Genomic DNA, 25,717 nt, shown 5'->3' on the forward strand with positions numbered 1-25,717 from the left:
AGGACTGATGAGAACATTTAGATCCACAGGCCTCCTGCCTCACCAAACACCTGTTACTGCTGAGACACAGCAGGGGGCTGAGGGGATGCGGTTAAAGAGAAGAAGCAATAGAAGGAGAGAGTTACAGGTAGACACTGAGAGATAGTAACAGAGACGCCATGAGAGAGAGGGAGGAAGAGCGAGAGAGGGAGAACATGGAAGAGAAAACTGAAGGGCAGCGGACAGATTTCAAGCTGAGCTTTGCTTAGGTTGTCTCTAGGAATTTGATCTCACACACACACGCACGCACGCACGCACGCACGCACGCACACACACACACAGCCTTGTCTCTAAACTTCAAAGGACATTAACTTAAACTAATTTCCTGGAGACCTTAACCATAACTCCTTACTTAACCCTAAGCCTGACCTCATCCTAACAATAAAGCATGACTTCACCTTAATATGTAATGCTTCATGACATAAACACTCATCCCTAGTGTGAATGCAAACTCATTTAGGTCCCCACAACATGAGTAGTATCTGCAAGACAGACGCCACACACACTCTGTCTGTAATATTGCTGTTAAAATTAATTCCACTCCCATCTGCAGTAAAAGTTTAATCTACCGTGAATCCCGATTTAGTCTTGTCACAGAAGTTCAACTTCACTGAAACATCTGAGTTTCTACTTTAGTTCGTGTATGCAGTGATAGAGCATGGAAGCATCGTACTAAAAAACAGTGTGAGGAAATCCAGTGACAACACAACAATTCAAAACACAGCCCGACTGGATAGAGCAATCTCAGTGACATGTGTACTCATGAATAGTTCACCACAAGCTCCGGCCACCCAACGTGATCGCTGCATGCCCTCACTCTGCCGCTGACTGAAGCGCCAGCGGCCCACACGCGCACACACAGTCACACACGTGCACACGCAGCCACACACACACGCCAACAAACATTTCCACTCTTCCTGTTAAAGTTCATAGTTGATCACTATCTAACCATCAGCTACTCTGTTTAGCGCTGGGCCGACGGAGGCTCCGCATCTGGGTTACACACACACACACACACACACACACACACACACACAGTCAAACACAGTGGCCGGTAACCAGCCGTCCGGACCATTCCGTGAAAAAGGAGGAGGAGACGTTTCTTTAGTTTTAACGCCGCCACTTTATTTATTAACTGTCCACCGGAGCAACACTCTCATCACCTCTAGGTGGTTGTTCACCTCTTGTATTCAAACACTTCTTGCGCCTTTCCCACAATACCCAGGTGCACTACGTCACACTCTGGGCCCGTTCCTTAATGGGGCAGGCCATACCGGCAACAGCGCGTTTGGCAGCAGCACTACAACCTTGCCTGTTTTGCTGAAACATTCAACAGACAGCCTGACTTACTGCCTATTCAACATGAGCCACCCTTGGCCCTATTTAAAAGACATGTTCGAGTTCAAAGGCCCCAAGAATGACTTGTGGAGGTTTCAATGCTTTTCCTGTCTCCTTCAAAAAAAGGAGTTGCTAGCCTTCAAGAATTCGCCTTAAAATGTATAGCATATCGAGGTAAGCGTAGTTCTTGCTATGCTAAGTTAATGTCCTTATGGTTTGGCTTAATGGTATTAACTTTGCAGATAATCTCTGGTAGAAAACTTGTCATCCGCAGAATTGTAAGATAGAGTGTGAACAGTATTACAGTAGGGTAAGCACAATAAGTACACCAATCTTTCCAATAAACAAATGTTGTTGCTTATAATTATTACTAGTAGTGACATCTGTAGAGGCATGAGTATTACCAGTAGCTATATCTGCATTCTTTATCAAAATGGCACAGCCTAGACATTAAAAGACAACCCATTGCGTGAGTACTTTTACTATTAATACTTAAAGTAAATTTAAAAGTAAGTACTTTTTACTTTTACTTAAGTAGGATTGTTGATGTAGAACTTTTACTTTTACTTAAGTATATATTTTCCTGGGTACTTGTACGTTTACTTAAGTACTAAACTTCAGTACTTCCTCCACAACTGACTGTGTGTATTTTTAATAAGTGGCATCTGTTTGTCACAAACGGTAAATTGAATGGAACCTTTTGGAATTGACCAAAGTTCATACTTCAGATTAATATTTCCATTATAACTAAGTGATATCATTCAAAAAAGATGGCCGGCTCCCACTAAGACATTTTTTGCACAGTGTGGGGTTTATAAACTCTTAGAAATAAGAACGATTTGACCTGTCATCATAAATCTGGGGAGGTATCCTCTGGCCATGGTTAGGAAAAGGCCAACTGAAGCATCTTCATATGGGAGCACCTCAATTTTCAAATGGATTTAAATGTGTACTTCAAAACCCAGAGGTCACAATTCTTGAAATTTAGGAACTCCTGCTCTGGAGGTGTTGGCCGTAATCCTAAGTGTATTACTGATTGGTGTAAGTGGGTTGGTCCTATCACATCTTCTCTGTTGACTTCAAAAGGTTAGAATCTGCGTATACACCACAAAATATACTGTATATAGCTCATCAAGATTTACAATCTCAGTTTTGGCAATATCATTGTGATGATTTAGCATTTTAGTAATGTAGCACATATTGAATATTTCAGTCTGCGCTGAGAACGGATGTGGCATCTCTTTAAATGCATTTCTGGTCATATTTAAAATGAAGGAGCTCTAAAACCAAAAAAAAGTGGTTCAAAAAAATTTGTTTGGAGGAAAAAAGGAAAATGGAAAACAAAAGCTGGTCCAAGCTCCCTAGCTTCAACCGATTTATACGCCTGCCTTTAGTACAACCTCTTAAATGCCACTTCTGATCAAGATGGTGACATCCGCAGGGGGTTTGAACTGGAGCACATCAGAAAGTCTGATTGACGGCTTATAGTTTAAGGTTTTCCGACTTTAAGGATTGTGCAGTTCACTTGAAAGAGTTCACTTTTTGTTTTAATGGTTACAGTCTTCACACAAACCACACAACAGTGACCACACCCAGCTGTGATGTCACCCTGTACTGGCACTCCTTCAAGGACACCTGTACAAGATTTACCACAGGATGGCAGCAAATAGAAGATTATTAGTTTCTGATAAATCGCTCTTTAAACTTGATTTATTTTGTCCACACACACACACACATACACACACTAACACACACACACACGCAGATGTTTCTGTGTTTTCTGCAAAAAGACACCAATTCAAGATAAACAAGGAACTACAGTGAATAGTTCTAGTCGCTGACCACCGGACGGACAGTATTTAATCTCTAAAAATGAACAGAAACATAAAACATCCGGCTTCATAACAAAACATCCCTAGACCCTTGGAGTTTCAGGTTAGTTTTTCTGTTATTGTTGTAATTTTAATTGCCTGAAAATTGCTGCTGTTGATAGTTACAGGTTATGCACAAGTGACTGACAGCTGATGTGTTACTAAAGTAACAACAGTACAATGCCTCTTGGCACAAAAATTCCCAATGAAATTGAGAAAGAGGGAGAGGGAAACATCATTGTGGTGCACCTCACTTTTTGATATTCATAATTGTGCCGTACTTTTCCCCCTGGATATTTGAATTATTTATTTCTCCCTGTTTTTAATACAAATCAACATTTAAACCACAAATACCGAGCACTTCTCCTTCATTATACTCATTCACTGACTTCATGACTTTCTTTCACTGAGGATTTACCTCAATATTAATGATATTTATCAATAATGAATGTTTCAATGCGGCTCTTTGTTTCCTTGGATGTAATTTTTTTGACAGTCATACTTTAAATGTGCTGTCATCCCTCTAAATTTTAATGTCACAGCTGTTGTAAAAGTTGTGTAAATGAGTAAAGTTTTAAACTCTTGTTAGAATTGGACATGCACACGTTGACCTTGCATTTCTGCTTTGCTCTTTTGACAATTATTGTTACGTGGAAGACACCGAGGCCTTGTCTCCACTCTGCAGATATTTTTTAACAGATATTTCTCCCTCAGTACAACAAAAAATAAATCACTGTCTATGCAACCTTCATTTTTCATAAATCTTCATTTAGACAAGAACATAAAAACAACTAGATGATCATACAAGCATGCCGGGCCACTAGGTGGCGATCACGTCAACAATCTATAAAATACCAGCGAGGAACATTGCGAGCATGCTCAGTGAGCTCTTACACAGGTTGGAACCAGGGGTTTTTGTATCTGCACTTTAGGCAGCGTTTGTAGTCCCAGAAATGTCAGTGATTTCAGCATGTGCATGCAAGGCTCAAAAACAGAAGAAAACAGTTTGTTTTCCAAAATATCTGTATTAGCATGAGAGAAGAAAATGTAAATGTAACAGAATAATGTATAAATAGCAATAGATACCACGTATAACGGAGAACATCAGAAAAATACGAGGAGTCACAATATTGGTTAGCAGTTTGTAGCATAATGAAAGATTAATGAATTGATGAATTATCGTCAGCAATGGTAGAGTTTCTGAGTAGTTATATTCATTTATATCTATAGCTAATGTTAAGTAGATCATCCTCATGATGTTCATGTGGCTGCTGTTGCTCCTGCAGTGTGAATTACCTCATCTGAAGTAAACCTGAAACAATGACGTTCCTACTGTGATAAATAAATAATCATGTTACATGTAATTATTTCCACGCGGGGGCATTTGGTGAAATTTCAGGTAAATACACATTGTGATACTCAGAATTTACAAGGCAACAGTCAGATGTATTGTAACAGCCATTTTCTAACTCTTTCTTATTTAGCTCTCTCCCTGAGGCATAGCAGTTGATTTATACTTTGCATTTCAAAACATCATACATCATAAGATGTAATGTGCGCAGGCATTTAGACACAAGGCCTCGGGCTCTCCTTTCCACTCTGGTTGACTGACTGACTGACTAACCGGCTGGCTGAATGGCTGGCTGAATGGCTGGCTGTCACCTTTTCTTTTTTTAAACATCTGAGCTGGCGCATTTCCAGAAAATCTCCCGTTGTTTTTATCCCCTTTGGGTGTTTGCTGAGCGGTAATATGGAATCTACACTTCCTGAAAATACTGATATAAAAATGTTTGTTTGTTTCAGACACATCAAGGTAGAAAGGCTGGCTTGTAAAAAGCCAGAGTTTGAAATGCCTCCAAAAGAATCTTTTTTTTTTCTACAGATACATCAAAGTACAGAGAGGAAAGTGCTTTGATATCAGAGGCAAATAGCAAATGATGTTCTCCTCTTTTCTAGCTTTTCATTTTATTAAAACATCAGGAAATAACAGTTTTTTTGAATGCTTCACACTTTGAAAACTTTGAGTTTAATGGCTGACCAAAAGTAAGACTTTACTGAAAATAAAGTGTATTTTCTTTGTGTTCTACAATTACAAGAAATGTAGGCTAAAGAAACGAAAGAATTTCCCCATATAGCTTTTATAGATTTCTTTAGATTCTAATTCTTTCGTATTTTATTCATTAAAAGCTTTACAGGCCAGGTGTTGTGGCTTTTTCCTCATAAATCATTGTGTATAGAGAAAGAAGCACTGGTTTTATTTATATGTTGCTGACTGACAGGAAAAACACGATGGGATGGAACAGTGTTTCCTTCAATCCATCTCTCAGATTTATTTCCATTGTTCTGCTTGCTAAGACTCTCCTGTTAACCACTCCTCGGACTTTACGTGTCCGCCGTTTTTACTCGTGCACTATTTCAACTGTCGATGGCTCCTCATCTTTATTTTAAAGTCTCTTCACTCTTTTATTTGCTGAGTTTTTCTCTCCGTTCCTCCATCGTTTTCTGCTTCACACAGTGATTCTGTGCTAGCTGCTTTGTCCCTGATCGGAAAGTTGTTCTTGTTTCAGACAGACAGACACACACACACACACACACACAACATGCAGACTAACAACACAGAGCAGTGGGCCTGTTAGAATGGAATGAAAAGGTTTTCACTTTGAGAAGGGAACTCAAGTAACAGAAATGATTGGGGAACATTCTGAAAATAATTAAGTGTATAAACCTCCCACTGTGAACTCACTGTGGAAGGAAGGCAACAAACTATTTTTCTGTTTTAAAATGGTTTGCAGGCTCTCAAGTTAACTTTTGCTTTATTAAATTCTAAACACGAGCAAGAGGTCACATGTAGAAGTGATGAATCAGTGACTGGATGTATTCACAGACTATGGAGCCAGAGTCTCTGCATTATCGAGGTGCTGTTGACACAAACACTCAATCAGTTCAATCAATACAACTAAAATATCACTATAAACAATGTAAAAAATACTTTTTTTGATAAGCTCTAATGCATAATACACACTGTAGTGATAATTTGATCTTTAAGCCCTTACAAGATATATATACATGTAAATAAATATTACCTTAATGACCCAAATAGCAAATATTCTATTCCTTCACCTGGAGAAAAAATATGGCAGAGTTGTGGTCTTGCAGATTTATGCCCTATGATATTGTTTTACATACCTCAACACAGAATATGTGATCAAGCTAAGTTTGATCTGTACTGTTCTCTTACATTAGAGTTTTTTTCTTTCAAAAAGGTTCAGATCTTATTATTATTCAGATATAGTCATAATAATAAATGTTTGGGGACCGTGGAGAACAGTATGGTGGGAGTATTTAAATGTCAAATTTGCTTATATGGGCTGCAGGATGGTGGAGAGTGGGATGACTGTTTTCTGTGGTGGTTACTGTTGTGTGTGAGTGTATATGTCCACACTGTGCGTGGTGTTGAAGTCTTTCACACTGTGTGAATTACAGAAGGTTATGATGAGCCCTGCTGAACCTTTGTTTTCAAGTTCTATATGTGCACAATATAACCGAGGGCGTCCAGAAAGGGTCGACAGATCACTCGTGCACACGGCTACAAAAATAGACAAACCCTGCATACGTCACTGTAAGAGTTGGGATTTTGCATATACTTTGTGAAAAACTTTGGTGCTGGAGAAAGTGTATTTACCTATAAGATGACTTTATCTTGACTTCCATGAAATATACAGACTAATCTCACCAGTGGACATCAACACTGCTCACAGAGACATGAAAGGCGTCCATGAGTTAGTCTTTGGTGGAGTAAAAAAATACCCACTACACTACAATCTCCTATCAGCAAATGAGTCAGCAGGATTTGCATATTTTAGCCCTGTAGCCAACTTCAGCACATGCAGCATGGTTTTTAGTACTTTTTTTTCTCACCTGCAAAAGACCACAAGGTTGCTATAGAAACTGAAGAGGAGTTTTGATGGGGAGTGACAGCTGACAGATTAGCGTCACCTAGCTTGTCTTCTTACATGACACCAGAACGGGAGGGGAAGAGCGAAGAGAGGTTGTCCACAACTAAAGGTTGGATGGATAGAAAAATATAAAACAGGGCCGAAATATGCTTTGGAAGTCATGCATATACCTGGGCGGCCTGACCAGGTAAAGTGGGGGAAACCACGGTTTCCTCATGACTTGCCTCTTTTTGAAATTCTAAATCTTTAAAAAGGAGCTCTCTTTCTCTTGGTCCTCTCTCTTCCTCTCTTCCCATTTTACCGTCTGTAACATGAAACTGACTCCAGAGTTGAATGTCTATGTTTCAATCCGATTTAAATTATAAAGAAAACTGGGCCAGTCTTCTTGGAAAAGGGACGAGGAGCATGAATGGAGAAAAGAGCAGGGGATAGAATAAAATATAAATACAATGTGGTATGTTGCCACCAATGGATAAATGTACACGCACAGACACACAGCCGCACACCAACATGCCATGTGAAAAAGGATTTAGAAAAATGTCTTTAGGGAATACTGATTTCTAGCTCATGAATATTGAAATGTTGCCTATACCATATTGTATACTCCCACCAGTTTGTGCATGTGTGTGTGTGTGTGTGTGTGAAGAAGCTGGTCACATTTCCCATAGTTGCTTAATTTATACCACAAGCTATCACTTTACTGCTATAACTCAGCTCAACGTGTGTGTGTGTATGTGTGTGTCTGTGTGTGTCTGTGTGTGTGTGTGTGTGTGTGTGTGTGTGTGTGTGTGTGTGTGTGTGTGAATATTACATTTCCTGTCCCTTGATCTGTCCCTCGATTTGGACGATTCAATTTGATTTGTCACTTTCTCACAAGGAAAGAGCAAAAGATGAGAAGAGGGAGGTGAAATACGGGCCGAGACAAACTAAAGGGAAATTAATTTGAATGATGTTGTATAAAGGGAAAGTCTGATCCGCTGATTTGAGATCTACATTTAGTAGTGCAGAGAGGGTAAAAGACTTTTAGATCCAACTGATCCCCAACTGATTAAATTCAAAAATCAAATGACATCTCCTGCTAAAACCAGATTCATACGATAGGTAAAGAAAAATAGAAAAAAGGACGGAATCGTGAGAGAAAGATGCATAATTTCCTATTTCTTTACTTCTGTTATCTATCAGTGTTAAATTGGACACTGTGCGTGGGTTCTGAGTGTATGAGTCATTTTGAAGGTAAGAACAACCGAGTCACAGTAAACACTGACTAATGTTGAATCGTTCTCCGGCTATAAGCAGAGCTAATTTCATATCACAGCTACAGTATTTCCACAGAATGAAATCAGACATCTGACCACATTCTTCTTTTTTCGTTCCTCGGGCTTTTGTCATTTTAGCAGCTGATTACTTTGAATAATTAAAAAGGTGAATACGTAAGTGTTGTCCTGGTCAATAAAATAAAAACCATTTAGTGTCTTATTTAGCGGACACTGTGATGGTTTCCTCTCAAAACTCGTGTCACGGCTGGCAGGATATCATCTGTGCCCCCACCTCCACCTCCAGCCATTTCTAAGTATATACTAATTGATGTGTAATGTAAGTTAAGGAGTTAATGATCCTCTTCAGGCCAGGGGCCCATCCGGAGGTGCGGCCAGGGGGGCACCAGAACCCCAGCTGAAATCTGGTTGGCCCCTTAATTGCAAATTAGCCTTTATTAGTTGAACTCCTGACACTGGTCTCCAGGGTCAGACATCCAACTGAAGTGAAAAACAAGCAAACATTTTGTGTTAGAAGAGGACTTCAAAACAGCTGTTTTTAACCCAGCTGCATAGACAAAAAAAAGCTCAAAGATGACAATATGACACAATCCACAGTGATTACTTTATATCCCAAAAATGCAAATTACTTCAGGACTCCAAATCTGTGATAACTGGGAATTTAAACCTCTCAAGAAACAGGACTGCAGCCTGTCCAGCTTCTCCCTCTCGGATGGGAAGCGTCGTGACGGATTACAGCTGCAACAGAAGGGTGGAAATCAATCAAACGTGGATGAGTATGTGTGTGAAGGAGGGGGGGGGGGGATTCTTTTATGTCAGTCATGTTTTATACACCAGCAAATGTGCTGAGCAAGAAGCTGCATGTTTTATTTCACAGGAATCCAACCTTTTGTTTTATTGCCAGTGTTTGTACTTACTTTCAGTCCTCAGAGTCCAACCTCATTCTATTTGCAGGATTGCATGCAGACACATTAACCAAGATTTCTTCTACTCAAGCCCCCCCCCCCCATTTCTGTCCGAGCCCAAGAGCAAACTAAATGCCGGCCTAAAGCTGATAGGCAGTTAGGTTTCTGTGTCTGTACCCGAGCCAACTCCTTGTTTTCCTCTCCTACAGGCATCATAAGTGTAAAAAAAATCAAGTACATTGACCTAACCTGTGTCAAACTCTAATACCAATCAAAATTAATTTGTCTCAGAAAGCATGAATGAACCTGGCTCAAACCCGACCCAAACTTTTTTTCCCAGGACCTGTTGTGAACTGTCGGATCTGGTATCCACACTGAAATGCAGCTATGTGACTGTAGAGATTTGGATTGATGATGAGCTGCACAATAACGTGGTCTTCTTACACATCAAATGTGTGTGTGTGTGTATGTGTATACGTAAGTGTCTTATGTGTGTCAGGCCTTTGACCCCACTGTATGGATGTGTATATGCACATGTGCATCAAGGTGTGTGTGAAGGTGCCCTTCCCTGAGGCCTGTGGGTGTATGTGTCAGGAGAAGCTTTTAATGTTCACACCTTGTCAGTCTTTCAGTTACCTCACCGACATCACACACACACACACACACACACACACACACACACACACACACACACACACACACACACACGAACACACAGGCATTTAGAGGACACATGTCATAGGCTGCTAAACAAAACCTGACAGAGGGAGGAGGGGGTTGAATGAGATGGGGAGAGCGAGGATGTAGTAGAGGGAATGGAGGAGGAGGGAGGGGGGGGGGTCTCCTAAATCTGGCTTCCTCTCTCTAATCCGTCCTTCTCCTTTTCTCTCCTCTCTCGCACTGTCTCTCAGAAGCATAGAGAATCAGTTTTAATGGTTTGTCAAATAATGCTTTTCTCCCCCACAGTGGATTGGCGATGCAGTGTTTGTGTTAGTTTGTGTGCGTGTGCGTGTGTGTGTGTTTTAAAAGGAAGCTTGCCCTACTTTAGCCCAGTGGTTTTCTCTGTTGATATTGCCCACAGCGCCGGATTATACGCTTTTCAATGTGGTCAAACACACACATTCATCCTCAGAAAACAATGCATACACTCTACTCACGACACACACTCAGAAAACAATGCAAACGCACACAACATGCACATGCACACACCATCAGGGAGATTACATGTTTATATATGTTGAAGTTCCCAGCCGTGCATAAACACATGGAGACACAGACAAACATATATGTCCAGACAGTGAGTCATGGTGTACATTACATGGATGTTAATGTTTTCTCACTAACAGCATTTAAATGATTGCCTCAGGAATAGCCTGTGTTTGCTTAATGTGTGCATTTGTCTCGGTAATGTGATGTGGTAACATAGGGTCATTTTACATTATATTATATTATACTATATTATATTAAATTATATTATATTACATTACAAACTGCCCAGTATATGTGTTTGTAGTTCATTGTTTGCCCAGAATAACAATTTCTTATATCAGCACATGTGTTCACAATGAGCCATGGTTTCAGAAGATCTGATTCTGTTTTGCGTCTCTACTTTTTGGTGATTGTGTGTATGTACTTTATATATTTGTGTCTGTATATGTGTTTGTTTTTTTTACTTTGCTCTCAAGGGGAGTCATGACCAATCTCTGTGTGAGACTAAGAGTGTGAAATTGATGTGTTGGTGTGTTGCTGGGATGGGAAGCACCGCACTGTGTGTGTGTGTGTGTGTGTGTGCGTGTGTGTGTGTGTGGGAGTGAGCGTGTGCCCTTGTGATGTATATAGCAATACATCTCAGGTAAAGCAGCTAGATGTGTTCATGTGCGTGTATGTGTGCAACAGCAATGTTTGCTCACCTGTGAGCACTTTGATGAACAGTTTCCTATAGCCTGACTATGCTGCACTACATGACAGATAGAGAGAGTGTGGTGGAGAGAGAGAATCAGAAGAATTGTAAGGAGAGAGAAGAGACTCAAGCAGAAAATTACAAAGAGATAAGCAAAAGTGTTAAAATATTAACCAACTAAACGGTCAGTTTTTCATGCTTTTATCTAACTGTCTTGTATTTGTCTGCACATTGAAGAACCCTGACTCAGTGAAACAAGTTTTAAGTTCAGTTCAGTTCAGTTAAGATGACCCCGCCCACTGACAGATCAGATACAATCAGCCAACCTGTCGTATCGACATGTCTCCGGACAGTGGACGAACCATTTTCGTAACTGAGGCCATTTCAGTTTTAATAGCATCTATCTGCTAAATTATACACAAATTCATAGATTTTACCTACATTCTCTAATGCGATGACAGGAACTGCTTGTCTGTGGAGAGGTGTCTGATACACACACAGACACACACACACGGTGAAAACATTAACAGACACATTGTTGGAAGTCGTAATGATCCGAGATGGCCAGTTTAGTGCAAATCCAATGGTTTTGCACAGTTGATGCCAAAACACTGTGCAGTGGTTTAAATCATAGGCAAAAGCCAAAGAGCTAATTATTCCTCTAATTTTCTTTGCCATATCATGTTTTAATATTGCCAGCCGCCATTTATAAATGTCGTTGTTAATGGCAGTCTGCGTTTGTGATGCCAGCTGGTTTATACTAACGCTGTTGCAAATAGCAGTTGGCATTTGTGAACTGCATTTGTCAACGTCGTTTGCAACGTTGTGGCAGTCAGCCGATATGATGGCTACTCCATGCGCCTGTGCAATGTGACTGATGTCATGAAGCCAAGAAGTGATTAAAAGTACAGCTGCTTTTATTCAAATCAAGCAGCCATAACATGCAAATATACATGTGTTGGAATAACAAACATATGTCTTTGATTAACCTTTAAGATGTCTTGTAACAAAGTAATCATTTTTTGCCAATAAAGCTTTTTATATTTTGAATGTTAATCAGGCATGATATTTACATGGTAACATATAAAAATAGACAAATTACAAGATTTGTGGAAGCGTTTTATTTGAAAATATTTAATGTGGAATATAAAATCTTATATAAACTTATTGATTAGTGTTTTCAGCCAACCCACCTACCTATATACTTAAAGATTATTAAATGTTGCATTCTAAATTTATATTCAGAAGGAATATTTATGTCCCAAGATTTTCAAAAAACATTTTCGTTGAGAAACATTTATATGACATGTACTTTGCCTTTTTAGTTTGGTCCAGGTTTTATACATTAACATTGAGGCTGTGGGATTTATGACCTGTACTGAAGCCAGCCACCAGAGGTTGATCAAGATGCTTTGGCTTTACTTTTGGGGAGCCGTCTTAACGTCCATCTTCATAAACAGTCTATAGTATGAACAGGATAGTACATTACATTCAAACTAGGGCTGTCAATAGATTAAAAAAAATTAACTGATTAATCTCACATTTTGAAATTCATTAATCGCGATTAATCGCGATTAAAAGTTTGTTTTTCTTCTAAAGACTAAATCTAATGAATTAACGAGTAATCATTCAGACAGCCTGTATTTTACACAATGCTGTGTTTTCGAAGAGACTCAGGCCTATAACACCTACCTATAAAGTGGCAGCCAGGTCGTTAAATATCATGTATGATAAATTGTGTAAAAAAAAATATTTAGAAACAACAGTGTCCTTGGAAACAATAACACTGCTTCTTTCTTCAGTGAAACATCCAGATTAGTAAAAGGTAAAAAAAAAAGAAGGTGTATTTGAGACACCATTACGAATACGTATTCTCCACATAGGCTTGAGTGGAGAATACGTAATTTACCCTCCACACCCGACATTGAACGGAGCGAACAGCGGAGAAGTTCTTGAAGATGGATGACATTAAATTAATAATTGAAGTGGAGAAGTAAAGTGAGCTGTATGATCCTCAGCACATATGAGGCAAAAATACAAACGTTGGGACGCTGTTGCAGTTTATGTTGGAGCAACAAGTAAGTATATGCTTGAAAAAAATGATTAAATGCGGTTTTTACTGCAGGCTGATAACAGCAAAAGTATGTGATATTATTGGCGCTGCGCGGCGCTTCAGCAGCGCAGAGTAGAACTACAGACACGAACAGGCGCACAAACACACACACAGTTCGAGGAAGATTTAAAAAAAGCACATGAGACGACGGAAAGAGTGGAGTTGCCTGTGTGACGGTCTCTGTTTGCACTGCTGCGTTCTTCATTCACTTCACTTGACTCAGGCTTAGTGAAACAGTTTAACTTTATTTTCTGTAACATATGGGACACAGTCACAGTTATCTACAAAAGAAAAGTTGCATATTACTAAACCAGTTTCATGCACTAAAATAACCATTAGAAACTAACTAAAACACTAACAGACAGAGCGACACAACTCACTCAGACCGGGGGAATCTGCTTCTGAGATAGTAAAGGGTGCGCTGCTACACTAATCCCCAGAAGTTCCTGCTGTGGGCCTTCAAAATAAGACAAACACGGCAAAATAAAAGAAATATAGTTCAGCCAGCGCTGAGCCAGGGTAGCAGCGAGCGGACCCTTGTTTCGCTGGATCCGTTTGATAACCTCCAAGGCAGAATTTCACCGGGTGGCAACATCTTGAACTAGCAACTCTTCTTGCTGTCCTTGTGCAGTTTGCTGTGCTTTCATTCAGACGGGAGCTGAAGTTTCTTACGCACACCGGATGTAAACAAAGCTGCGTTAACTTCGTTAAAATATTTTATCGCATTAATCTAGGTCACAATAATCTCATAGATTAACGCTTTAACTTTGACAGCCCTAATTCAAACACTTTGGAAAATATTAATAGAATTGCCTCAATATGAACAACAAAGTGCAAGGTTTGGTTGATTTCTGTGATCGCCATGGAAGATGCATCTTTATAATCCTTGTTACACAATCACAATATTTCTATCTTTGGGTGTTTGTTGTCTTTTCAAATGGATGAGCAGATTTGCCAGGAGCCCCACTGTCTGGCACTGATCCACAACTCACATTCACAACTTTTAGCTTTTTTTTTGTTTTTGTTCCAAGTGTTCCACATTACTGATGGATAAGAGCCAATGTCAGGCTGTGGGCTTGATGCCATTTTTGGTCTCCACTATTGCCATGTGCACTAGTGATTTGTATACACACAATATGTGAGTCTGACAGAGGGATGGAGACACTATTGTATGTCATTTTGTTTCTTTTCTTGGTCTATATTGGATTGAAGTGGAGAACTGATAGGAAATATGGGGAACATTATGATGACATGGTCAGCAACTTAAATTCCAATGTCCCCAGGACACACTAATAAAATACAGTTGGGCAGAAATCTTTTACAGAGACAGAAAGAGAAAGTGCTTTAGTCTGAGGGACCCAGGGTCCTGGATGAAAGCCAGCGGTCTGGATACCTGTAAACCTTTGCTGCTGGTATTGGCACAATGGGCATTTCTAAGTTGCAGTTAAACCTCTATTTTCACATTTGAAGTTTTAATGCCTACAGAATATAATTAATATACATTTCATTGTTTTGTTTTTTTTACAATTCTTTGCTGTGGACTCTGTCAGATGCAATTTACATTGCAGGTTAGATGATTTTGTTTGTGGTGATGGGAGAAAATATCTTGTCCCAGCAGGAAGACTTTATGTCTAACAATTTGGTACTAAGCAGCTGCTGCGTTTATGGTCCAATGAGGATATGCTCTTCCTCATCTTGTCATCCAGGAGCAAATCAGTGCTGTGATCACACGGGACCTCCATTCACAACCCATTGTTTCAACCTGAGATCCCCATTCAATAAGCATCATCTTGTAAGAGCCCACTTGAAGCAACCAGTGACCCATGCTAGTGCCAGATTCACCGTTTGAAAAACACTGGTTTACAACCAATTGAGAAGTGGCTTGATGCCAGCTGCCTGTTCATAATACCCTGCTGCTCAGTTCCTGTTCCTCACACAGCTCAGACAAATTGGTCCTGTTGGGATTTTGTGGAGCTTTTTTTTTTTATCTATAGTGACCTAAAATTATGGTAACTTTACTCAACATTTTCAAAGATATTAGCATTTTCAATGCGATACACTTTTCTAATATAATTAATTTACATAATTGCAATTCATGAGGAAAAATACTGTGGCGGCATTTACTTAATTCAAGGAAGATGTGATATGTACCCAAACTGTAACTGTGTGTCATGAGAAGGAGACTCTAGATTTTATTTCCTGCCATAATTAGCATACTGCAAATCACAGTGACTAGAAAAACTTAAAGTTGTCATCATTTGCATTTTCTGAAAAGATGGTTTAAAGCAAGGAAATTGCTGCTCTTAGGCTCCAGTCTTCATAAATATACCTTCAACTAGTTGGAGTACATTTTTAATGTTGATTTGGTATTTTCATGTGGAAAAAACATGGTGTTAAACTAAATCAGTGAACATTATCAATTGAGAAGAAAGTTAATTAACACACACACACACACACACACACACGTTTGAGTGTGTGTGTGTTAAGTCTCCATTTGTCTGCTTGAAACATGTTCAAACCTGTGAAAAGTCAAGTCAAAGTATCTCAGTAATTATTTTAGAACCAGTCTTTAAAGCTGGTGTTTAAACAGGTTAGCTTCAGGCTATAGCGGCTAGCCTTGGGTCAAATTGTTCCATAGCCAGGGGTCTACAATTACGGCAGATAACTAATTATTTATAAAAACTAATTAATATCTTCATTAACTGCTCCCTTATGTGTTTAATTAATTAAGTATGTGTTTAGAAAATGAAAACATGCTATTTAGTTGTTTCAGATGTTCACTGTTGGCTTTAAATGTTAAATCTTCCAAATACCAACCTACTTGTGTTTAGTATAGGCCTGGTGTATTTAAAAAAAATCATCCAGTGGGGTTTGAGAAAATTTCAGACGAATTAAGTAATGTGTCTCAAATGTGAAAGCAGAGAAACTACTTCTATTTCGCCTTGGTTTTTTTTCCCGCAGCACATGGAGAAAACTAACTAAAATAAATGCTCTTAGTGTTTTGTGTGCGTCTCTGGGCAATTTGCAAAAACTCACAGTCCTGTTGTTACATAGTGACACCACCTACAGGAGCTAAATTCAATTTGAGTTGAATATTTATATTGTTATTTATATTATGCATTGTGAATATGATAACTCAGTATCACCTTCAGAGAATCCTCTTGTATTTGGTGCAAGCATTCACTTGGACTCAAGGATGAGCTTGTCAGAATATGGAGGTCAAATGTCAAGGTCACAGTGGCTTCACAAATCAATTCTTTGTTCTCTTAAACATGATCTCTCAAGACGGCCTTGAGGGAATTTCTTTCAAATTGTTACCCATAGCTACTTGGATTAAAAGAAGAACTGATTCAATTCCAGTGGTCAAAGGTTACAGGGATCTCATATGAGTCTGGGAAAAAAATGATGTTGACGGAAACTACACTGGCTGCAGGGCAGTACTTCTCTTTATACTTAGTTGTATTGCTGCTGCTCTTCATACATTACATTCAATGAATTACTTTTGGTCAACTTGACATGAACAAAGTATGTATATATATAAATAATTTTTATGTTTTCTTTGTGATACATGTATATAGGTATCCCTTAAAGATTTAAAAACAGATACCTCCAAATTCCCACTTAATACCATTCTGTCTTCATCCATTTTTTTGCTGTTTCTAATTAAAATAACATGTGGTTGGTAATTGTTTTCAATGAGGTCAGCTCTTCAAGATTTCATCAATGAAATACTTGAGGCTATCTCTCCCCACCTCTCTCTTTGTCTCTGCTTTCTCCTACAAGCGTGATCTATCTAGCGTCTATCCATTTACTCTGAACAGTGTTGTGTCACTGATAGACTAGTGTTCCGCCAGGCAGAGTTAAAAAATGGATAATACCCCCAGAATGACGTGGAGAAACAAATAGTTTCCGCCTGGGACATACATCTACTGTACAAGTGTGAGGTGTATCTAGTGTTGGCAAGAAGAGGCCAAATGCTCTGTCTGACTGTGGTGGGAAATAGTAATGTTTGTTTTATGGCTTCACATTGGTCATGTCCCTGGTTTGAGTGTGACAGGTGTTTTTTTCCAGATGTCAGAACAAGTAGATATATGAGGACACCAAGATATGAATTGCTGCAGTCTCTCAGAATAGTTAATACTATTTTTTCAGTGAACACCCTTTGTGTAAACTGTCCATGGATTCCATAGTTTGAAAGGTCATGGTTTTTAAGTGGCCTTTATTATGTAAAGTTCAAGCTCAATGTTTAAAATGGCAACGCACTGTTTTAATAGAGTCGGGTTGGAAAAGAAAATCAGATTGGATAATAATCCAACCGCCCTTCTGAAATTTGTGTACCAAATTTTACCTAAAAATATACCTTCTGAGAAGAGTGAATGAACGTTCAAGTAGTGACTCTTGTCCACATGGTGGCAGTAATGCGCACATAATCTTGTTTGCCAACTGCCAATATGTAGAAGAAGGAGCCGATAGTGAGGCTGCACCACACCTGAGCGTCACATTGTGTTTTTAATTTTTCCATGTTGGCATATAATCAACATTTTTGCTATATTAGCACATTGTTTGCTGTAACCGCTTTGAGTCTTCCATGCCTCTTCAAATATTGAGTCTTTATGTTCCCGGCCTTAGCTCGTCAGTTAAATGTGAACTGCTTATCAGACACTACAGCCCCATTAGTCATTTTATAAACAAACACAATATACAAGTAAACATGAACTACGTTAATTACATTGTCATATTGCTTCATTACTTGTGCAATACAATGTGGATTTAGTCCGTGCTGCCATCGGCCCAGGTTGGTGATGTAGGCAGTTTTTTTTTCTAAAACAAGTTTAAATTGGTATAACAGACTAGACGGGCAAGACGGGAAATCAGCCCACAATCTAGTCGTGAAGGTCTTTCAGCGGCCGGAGTAGCTGAACTGAGTAATATTCAGGGCGCAGAAATACAATACCCTAAACGCCACATATGATAGGAAATATTTTCTGTAGAGGAAGGGCAATTTAGAGAAAATCGTAAAAATAAATACTGGATAGAGCTTCATCATCAAACATACAGCGGAATGTGGAATTCAGTCATATTGCGTTAGGAACTGGATTCCTCCATTCTTAGAAATCCACAACCCAGGAAGAAGGTTTTAGGTTTTGAGTATTCGTGATGAGCCTGGCTGGACGTGGGCAGTAAAAAACTCATCTATGTTTTTCCACTTCATTTAGCTCTCTTATTCTAGAACAATGAGCTTCCATCACAGCCAGCCATTGTTCCAGCTTCACCAGAGCAGTCGAAGGTCGAGTGTCTCAGCCAAGCACATTAGAGCGGTCACCAAATAAGTGCCATCCTCTCTCCATTCTTTTGTCATTGTAGTGTTCCGTGTGGAGAATTAGAATAGATGTTTTTATTACCTCTGCCAAGGAGGTTTTTTTTTCATCTGCATTTGTATATTTAGCCAATTTATGCAGAAAATACCACATTTTCCATAAAAAAGTGTATGAAGGGATGGGACATGACCCAAGGAAGAATCCATTAAATTTTTGTGCGAATCTGTATTTGGGGGTACATCCAGGAATTTTTTTCTTTCACTTTCTTACACACTGAGAACTTTTACAACATTATTCATTATTTGAGCGAGAACAATTCATGGGAAAAGTCAAGTCTGTTTAGGAGACTGATTTTTATGAGTGTGTGCAATTTGATGCAGAAATCCAAGTAAAAATCTGGATCTAGTGAATTTTAATGCGTTTTCATAAGGGGACTGTCAGGCCTTGAAGAATTGACATGGGTGCCATTGTAGTTCCATAAGTAGCACAGTCATAAATTTACTGTTTGTTGTATGCCAAATTATGACCCATCAAAAATGAAGCGAATCCTATGAACTAGTTTATATAAGCAAGTCAATTCTGCCTTTTCTTCCTGCAAAATATCCATGGTAGCCTTTTAATTATTGTGTTCTTGAGCTGCTGCCGAATCACTCACCTGACTCCTAAAGCATTTGAAAGGCGAATTCCACCCATGGCTGCATATGTAGCCTCTGCATCCACTTCCTCCTTAGGGGGAAGTTAGTGATGTCGTCCCCCACTCCCTCCTTAGTTATTTCCTGAAGGGAGTGACAAGGTCAGAGTCTAGTTGTGAAACATCAATGCTGTCCTTATTTCACATTTAATCTATTCCATGCGAATGGGCTGGCGGACATACAGAGAGCTTCAGAAAGCTGTTTGAACCAACTCTAAAAGTATAAAAGTTATATAGATTTTCTGCTTGGTGGACCACTCATGAGATCGAAATTTACCAGAGGTCTGAGGGAACATGTCAAAGGTCATCAGGCTTTTATCTGAATGTGTAACTGTTGTAGTTACGAAGGGCAACATTAAGTTGGATTGCTGTGAATAACTTTTATTTGAATTATTCCCTGAAGAGTGCACTTGAATAATCTGTTATCTGTGACGATAAGTAAATATAAAATTGAACAATGCCATCTTTGAGGAGCATTGTAATAAAATAGAAATCGGTTCTTTTTCCATGGCACATTTGTATGAACCAGGGCACAGTATATACGTTTCATGCACATGGACAGTGAGGCCTAAGCCCTGCTGGTGTTTGCATTATTAAATGTGTAGTGAACCTCTTTCCTTAGCCGCTCACTCAACTGACAGAGGAGTGCTGTTGAGATGGAAACCAAACTGCTTCTCAGATGTCTATTCTTTGCTAAACAAGCCATTTTTCATCTAAATACGATCAACACTTATAGAACTTAATGCAGGTGAAAACCCCTCACCTCCCCCTCCCCCTCCAAACATGATAGATAACCTGTGGTTGCCTTCAGAAACTCACAAGGTGTGCAGTTGGTCCAGTTTGGGTATTTAATATAATGGGCCCAATCTAGCGTCAAGAAAACAACAATTCATACAATTTAGATGAAACACACTAGTGAAAACACCACTAGGATTATTTTATATTTTAATTTCTGCCAATACAAGAGAAACAGAGACAGATAGACATGAATACACACCCAAACACAAACACAAACACACACACACACACACACACACACACACACACACACACACACACACTCTCTCTCTCCTGCAGACGGGAGAGAAGTTCTTCCTGCAGATTATGACACAACACACTGTTTAAATTTCATTGTTGCAGATGAGGTGACATCCCGTTTATCCATGAATATAAACACAGTAACGCCTATAATCAGAGCTTTTCACCACACAGGCCTTAGTGCACTGAGTCGGATTGAGTGTGTAACTAGTGAACATTTTTCCTCACTATTACTAGCGCAGATCAAATTAATAAATTGGATGACCCGCCCCTTCTGCTAAAGAATTCGTAGTGAACCCCATGTTCATTATTTTGGGATTCGAAATTATCCCACGCTGCTTATTTTAGATTTTGTTGGAAAGAGATAATTAGTCTTGCCCCCCTCAGCTTTTTCTCTTCGAGTGTGTGTGTGTGTGTGTGTGTGTGTGTGAGTGTTGTAGAGGTGCCAGTTACTGAGTGTGACAAGCAGTTGATGAGGAGAGTAGTGTGTGCATTGTGCAAATTACAATATATTCAATACTGATAATAAGCTTATGTACCAAGTATGATAACCCTCAATTGTTATACCATGGTAATACGAATACTGCTGCACCTTCAGTAAAGTCAAGTGTAGGGAGAATCTATCCATACCTCATCTATACTGCTCAGCCTTTATGAGTGTCACCTGGGGGGGCTGAGCCAATCCCTGGGCCAATCCCCATTGGCCTGAGCCAATCCCATTCCCAACACACAGAGACAATATCGTTCAGGCAAACCCAAGCCGGAGAACATGCAAAGTCCACACAGAAAGGCCCTGACCGAGCAGGGATTTGGGAATGGAGACTAATTCTGCTAAATGGGTTTAGTGTCTGGGCATTACTGCTGTATAATAGAGTATCATGACACAACATGGCAGCTGCACTTCACTGTGTCTTTCCACAAGGACAACGCTCTAAATCAAGAATTGTATTCTTGCAACAATATCCGACATATTGTAAATAGTATATGCTTGTTTCCACAACCTTCAACTGGTCTTCATTGGGGGTTTCCCACCTCACATTGATGCTTGTATGATTTGCTCTTTTCCTGATTTGAATAATTATTCCATGGTCATGTTTGGGCCCCAGTTAGAGGGTCACTGATTCCAAATAGGGAATGCCAATTTTCAAGTATTGCCAGCTGTATATTCCAGCTGTCCGTCTTTTCAGGAAAATCTTACCCACAGCTTTACCGAAGTCCTCTGGGTATCTGTTATCATATTGTACAAATCTGAAATGCTGCCAATCTGCACCAGCTGCAATCTTTTGAGGAAATAACTCCTTTACACTTATGCCAAGTTTTTTCCTTGACTCTGTCTAATCTGTGAAAAGTGTGGTCATGTGATGATGATAAAAATAGCGCTGACCCAGTATCATGCCATGCATTAGCCCTGTACCAGCACCCAATCTGAGCAGTACTCTTAGCATGTGAGGGTCCGTGAACATGAGACGTTCCGACAGTGTGGTAAACTGGCGTGCAGCGTGAGAGTTGGGCTGTTAAGCAGGCTGATACAGATGGGCAGTCAGACAGATGGACGGGGCGACAGGAAGGAACACGGACAAGCTGGCTGCTTTTACTGTAGAGCCCGACTGGCTGGAATCACTGAGTGGCTGCCTGATTACATAAGGAGCTTGACTGGTGGAACAGTTGACCGACTGGATAACGGTCACATAGTCTAAACTCGGCCGACTTATTTTTGTATAAATGTCAAACAGCCGCAGGATCAGGGGGCTCGCTGCATTGGCGAGAATCTAAGAAGGAAAGAGAGCAGAAAAAACCCACGGCTGGATAGACGGATAAAAAAAGAGATATAGAAACAGAGATAGTCAGGAATATACACTGGAACCGTTTCAGTCCATCAATACTGTGTCAGACAGCCACGCAATTACTTGACTTCTTACCTGAGCTTGAGACAAATCAGAGTAATTTTATTCCCAAAGACAGACAGAAAAGAAAAAAGGATAGTGATGCTTGTATTTCAGTTTACACAATATATTTTGCCTGAAGGCTGATTTGTGATCTAACGCGTGATATGTAAACGGACTGAGCCAGCATCCTCTTGTATGCTCCAACGGGGGGTTATAAATATTTGCTCATCACTCCCATCATATCTAAGTTATAATATGTGAGGGACTGATTAAGTCGGAGCCTAGACGCCAAACACTACCATGCTCTTGTGTTGTAATTAACATTTGAACGGGAGTTGTCTGACTGAAGTACATCCACGTGAGATGCACCTGCTGCCCCCTGTATTCCATCAAGGTGATTAGTCCCAACCATTGACCAGGAAATTCTCTTTGTACTTGAGACTATCGATGGTGTACTAAAAAATCTGCACACAATGGGAAAAAGTAGACGATCTTACACTATTAATGAAATAAATGCCTTTCTTATGAAATCCCCTGTATCGTAAAACATATTTATAATATATGATTCTAAGCTCATAAATGATAAGACGGGATTCAAGGGGTGTGAAGGTAAATGTAACATGATCCACAATTGAAGGAATTACCTTTTCGACAAAAGTCTACTGGGTTTTTTCTTATTACTGATATTTATGAACCAAACAATCACCGACAGTAATAATCAACACAACTTAACAAATTGTAAACTAAAGTATTTAACTACCTTGTTTCTCCTTAAACCTCACACCCTCTCCCCCCTTCCTTCCTCAGTTCTTTCCATCTCCTCTCTTCCCCAGCATCTCTCTTTCCATTCGTCTCTTTTCATATTCTCACGTCATCCATTCTTCTCCGTCTTTTGTGCCCTTGCTTTGAGGCCAGAGAATTCAAATCGTTCATTTTGTCGCTGTCCTCTGCGGTGCATATTATTTACACGGCTTCCTCTTACCTATTTCTTTTAGTTTTATGTCCACCTTAATTTTTTTAAAACAACTTTCCTTTTCTGGCACATTTCCTCTTTTACTTTCACTGTCATCTCTTTTGTGTCGCCCCATCCCTCATCTGTCCTTGGTCTTTGTTAACACTTGAATCCTGTGCAAATATCTGCCTTTAATTCCCTTTTATTTTGTCCTCTTTTTTAAATTCAAATCAATTATTTTTGTCTCTTCTAACCTTCCTTGTTGTTTACTGGTGTGTGCCATGAAACAAGGAGAAGTGGCTTTCTGAACTTGTGATATTACACTACATGACACTTTGTTCACTTTCATGGACACTCAAAAGTGAAATTAGTAATTTCATGCTTTTAGATGTTCTGCTCTGCTTGTATCAAAAAGTGCACAAGAAAATGAAAAGCATAATAACTGAAAATTGAATTTGTGGATCCCCTAGTCACTTTTTGAAACATGAGAAAGTCAAGATGTCAAGTCACAAAGTCTTTCAGCTGGGGCACAAGTGGCTTCCACCCCAGAAGGGGGCATTCTTGTTTGCACTGGAGATCAGGGTGTTGATGCAGAGCTCTTTCATATGTAATGGCTTATCAACACGTATACTTATAAATCCCAAGCAATATAGGTCAAAGGTCATAACTTTTGGAGAGTCTGTGACCTGGAGTCAGGGCTTTTGTTTGTTGCGGATATTCACTTTAGAAAATATGAAGGTGGGTTTGGGATTTGCATTTTAACTGTTTAAGGCGATAACTACAATAAAGATATAATCGTCCTATAGATCCATCTTTTAATAATATATCTATTTACAGCAAATTCGGTAATTGATGTAACCTTGAAATGATTATGTGATTCGATGCTAGATCTTCCACTTCCACTAAGTAAAGTGTCTAATTTGTCCACATTTTTTCTTTAAATAAACAGTTATCAATAGTGTAGATCTATTATTATCTATGCTGTTTTGTGATATTTGTTGCTTTAAAAACCTCCTTATTCTCTTTGCCAAAACTAATAAACTGTCTTGCACAAGCTCCCATGTAACCGCAGTCTCACCTCGCTGCATCAGTCAAACCTGACTCTCTCACATGTAGGTTTGACTGCTTTAGTATAAATCACAGTATGTGTCCACGCTCATGACACGGCTGGTTAGGTTGGTAAGTGGCGTATCTAAGATTTATTTTTACAGGGTGGGGAAATCACTCTCTTCTTCAGCGGACGAGACAGAAGGAAACCGGAGAGAAGGAGGTGTCGGGAAAACAGAGAAAGGGAAAGCTTTTGGAGAAACCCGATCTCAGGCCAGCAGGGAACTTTATGGCTTTAGGGGCAGCGGTCTACACCTCAGCATCAGCACTGTATTTTACTGTCACATGCTTATTTATTTTGATCTGGTTCAGATCTGATGTTGCCTCATTGTTTTCCCTCAGAAGTCAACAGTCCTGCTGTGTTTCACAGATGTATTTTTCATGCATTTCTATGTGTTTTCCAGGTTGTCAGGATTCATGCTGCCCTCCCCTATAGTCAGCAGCGGATCTATATTGGCCTTGTGGTTTACCACAGACTTTGCCGTCAGTGCTCAGGGCTTCAAAGCTGTTTATGAAGGTAAGATCATGTGTGAGTGTGTATTGCCATGTGTTACTGGTGGACATGACACACAGGAAACTGTGGAAATAGTGAGGATGGGTTTGAATTGTAAAGCCATTGGTGAATGTTGGAAAATGTGCATGAATAATATTGTGTTCAAAGGAGAAAAGAAACACAATATGCAACATAAAATGAAAATAAAGCTGGACTGTGCCTGGATTTCTGCAAGTCCTAAAAAGTTGTATAAAGTGGTATATCCATCAACCAAAATGTTTTTATTCTACTGAGATATTTTGATGTGCTGTTAAAAAAACATAAGGATTCATGGCATTTGCTTTTTTAAGAAACTATATATTTTCATCACAAAACATTGAAATGGCTAGAAAATGAAATGGCAGTCCCCTCGTGTGACTTTAATGACAAACTGTAGGTGGAGTCGATGTTAACGTTTCACAGTGTGGTTGTAGTTGCTGTTGAGTAGAAACTCATCATTGTCTCGCTTAATGGGAAAAACTTTCAGAAATTAGAAAGACCTTTTTTTTAATGGACTCTGTGTCGGTTTACAGGACTGAAAAATCAGGGAAGGAGTTGTGTTGATCAAAATGTGTTGAGTCAGCAGAGATGCATATGCAGCAACTCTCCCTGGACTCAAGGTGAAATTGTATAGGGAAGCTTTACTTCTGATTTATGACAATGACTGTTGATGTTAATAGTTCTGTGTGGGCGATTCTTGGCTAGAAGCCCAGAGCTGCTCTCTTGGTTGTCCCTCCATCAGTTGGGACCAGAGGTGTGGACTCCAGTCACATGACTTGGACTCGAGTCAGACTCGA

At 39.5% G+C, this 25,717-nt stretch overlaps 1 protein-coding gene across 1 annotated transcript in view; it reads left to right on the top strand.

Moving 5' to 3' along the window:
- LOC132998374 (CUB and sushi domain-containing protein 1-like) overlaps positions 1-25,717 on the top strand; it is a 297,197-nt gene that overhangs the window by 11,559 nt on the left and 259,921 nt on the right. Inside the window, exon 2 of the mRNA XM_061067984.1 lies at positions 24,793-24,905. Within this exon, the coding sequence (XP_060923967.1) occupies positions 24,793-24,905 (113 nt within the window). The remainder of the gene's footprint in view (positions 1-24,792; positions 24,906-25,717) is intronic.

Source organism: Limanda limanda, chromosome 3, assembly GCF_963576545.1.
Source record: "Limanda limanda chromosome 3, fLimLim1.1, whole genome shotgun sequence".
NCBI lineage: Eukaryota > Metazoa > Chordata > Actinopteri > Pleuronectiformes > Pleuronectidae > Limanda > Limanda limanda.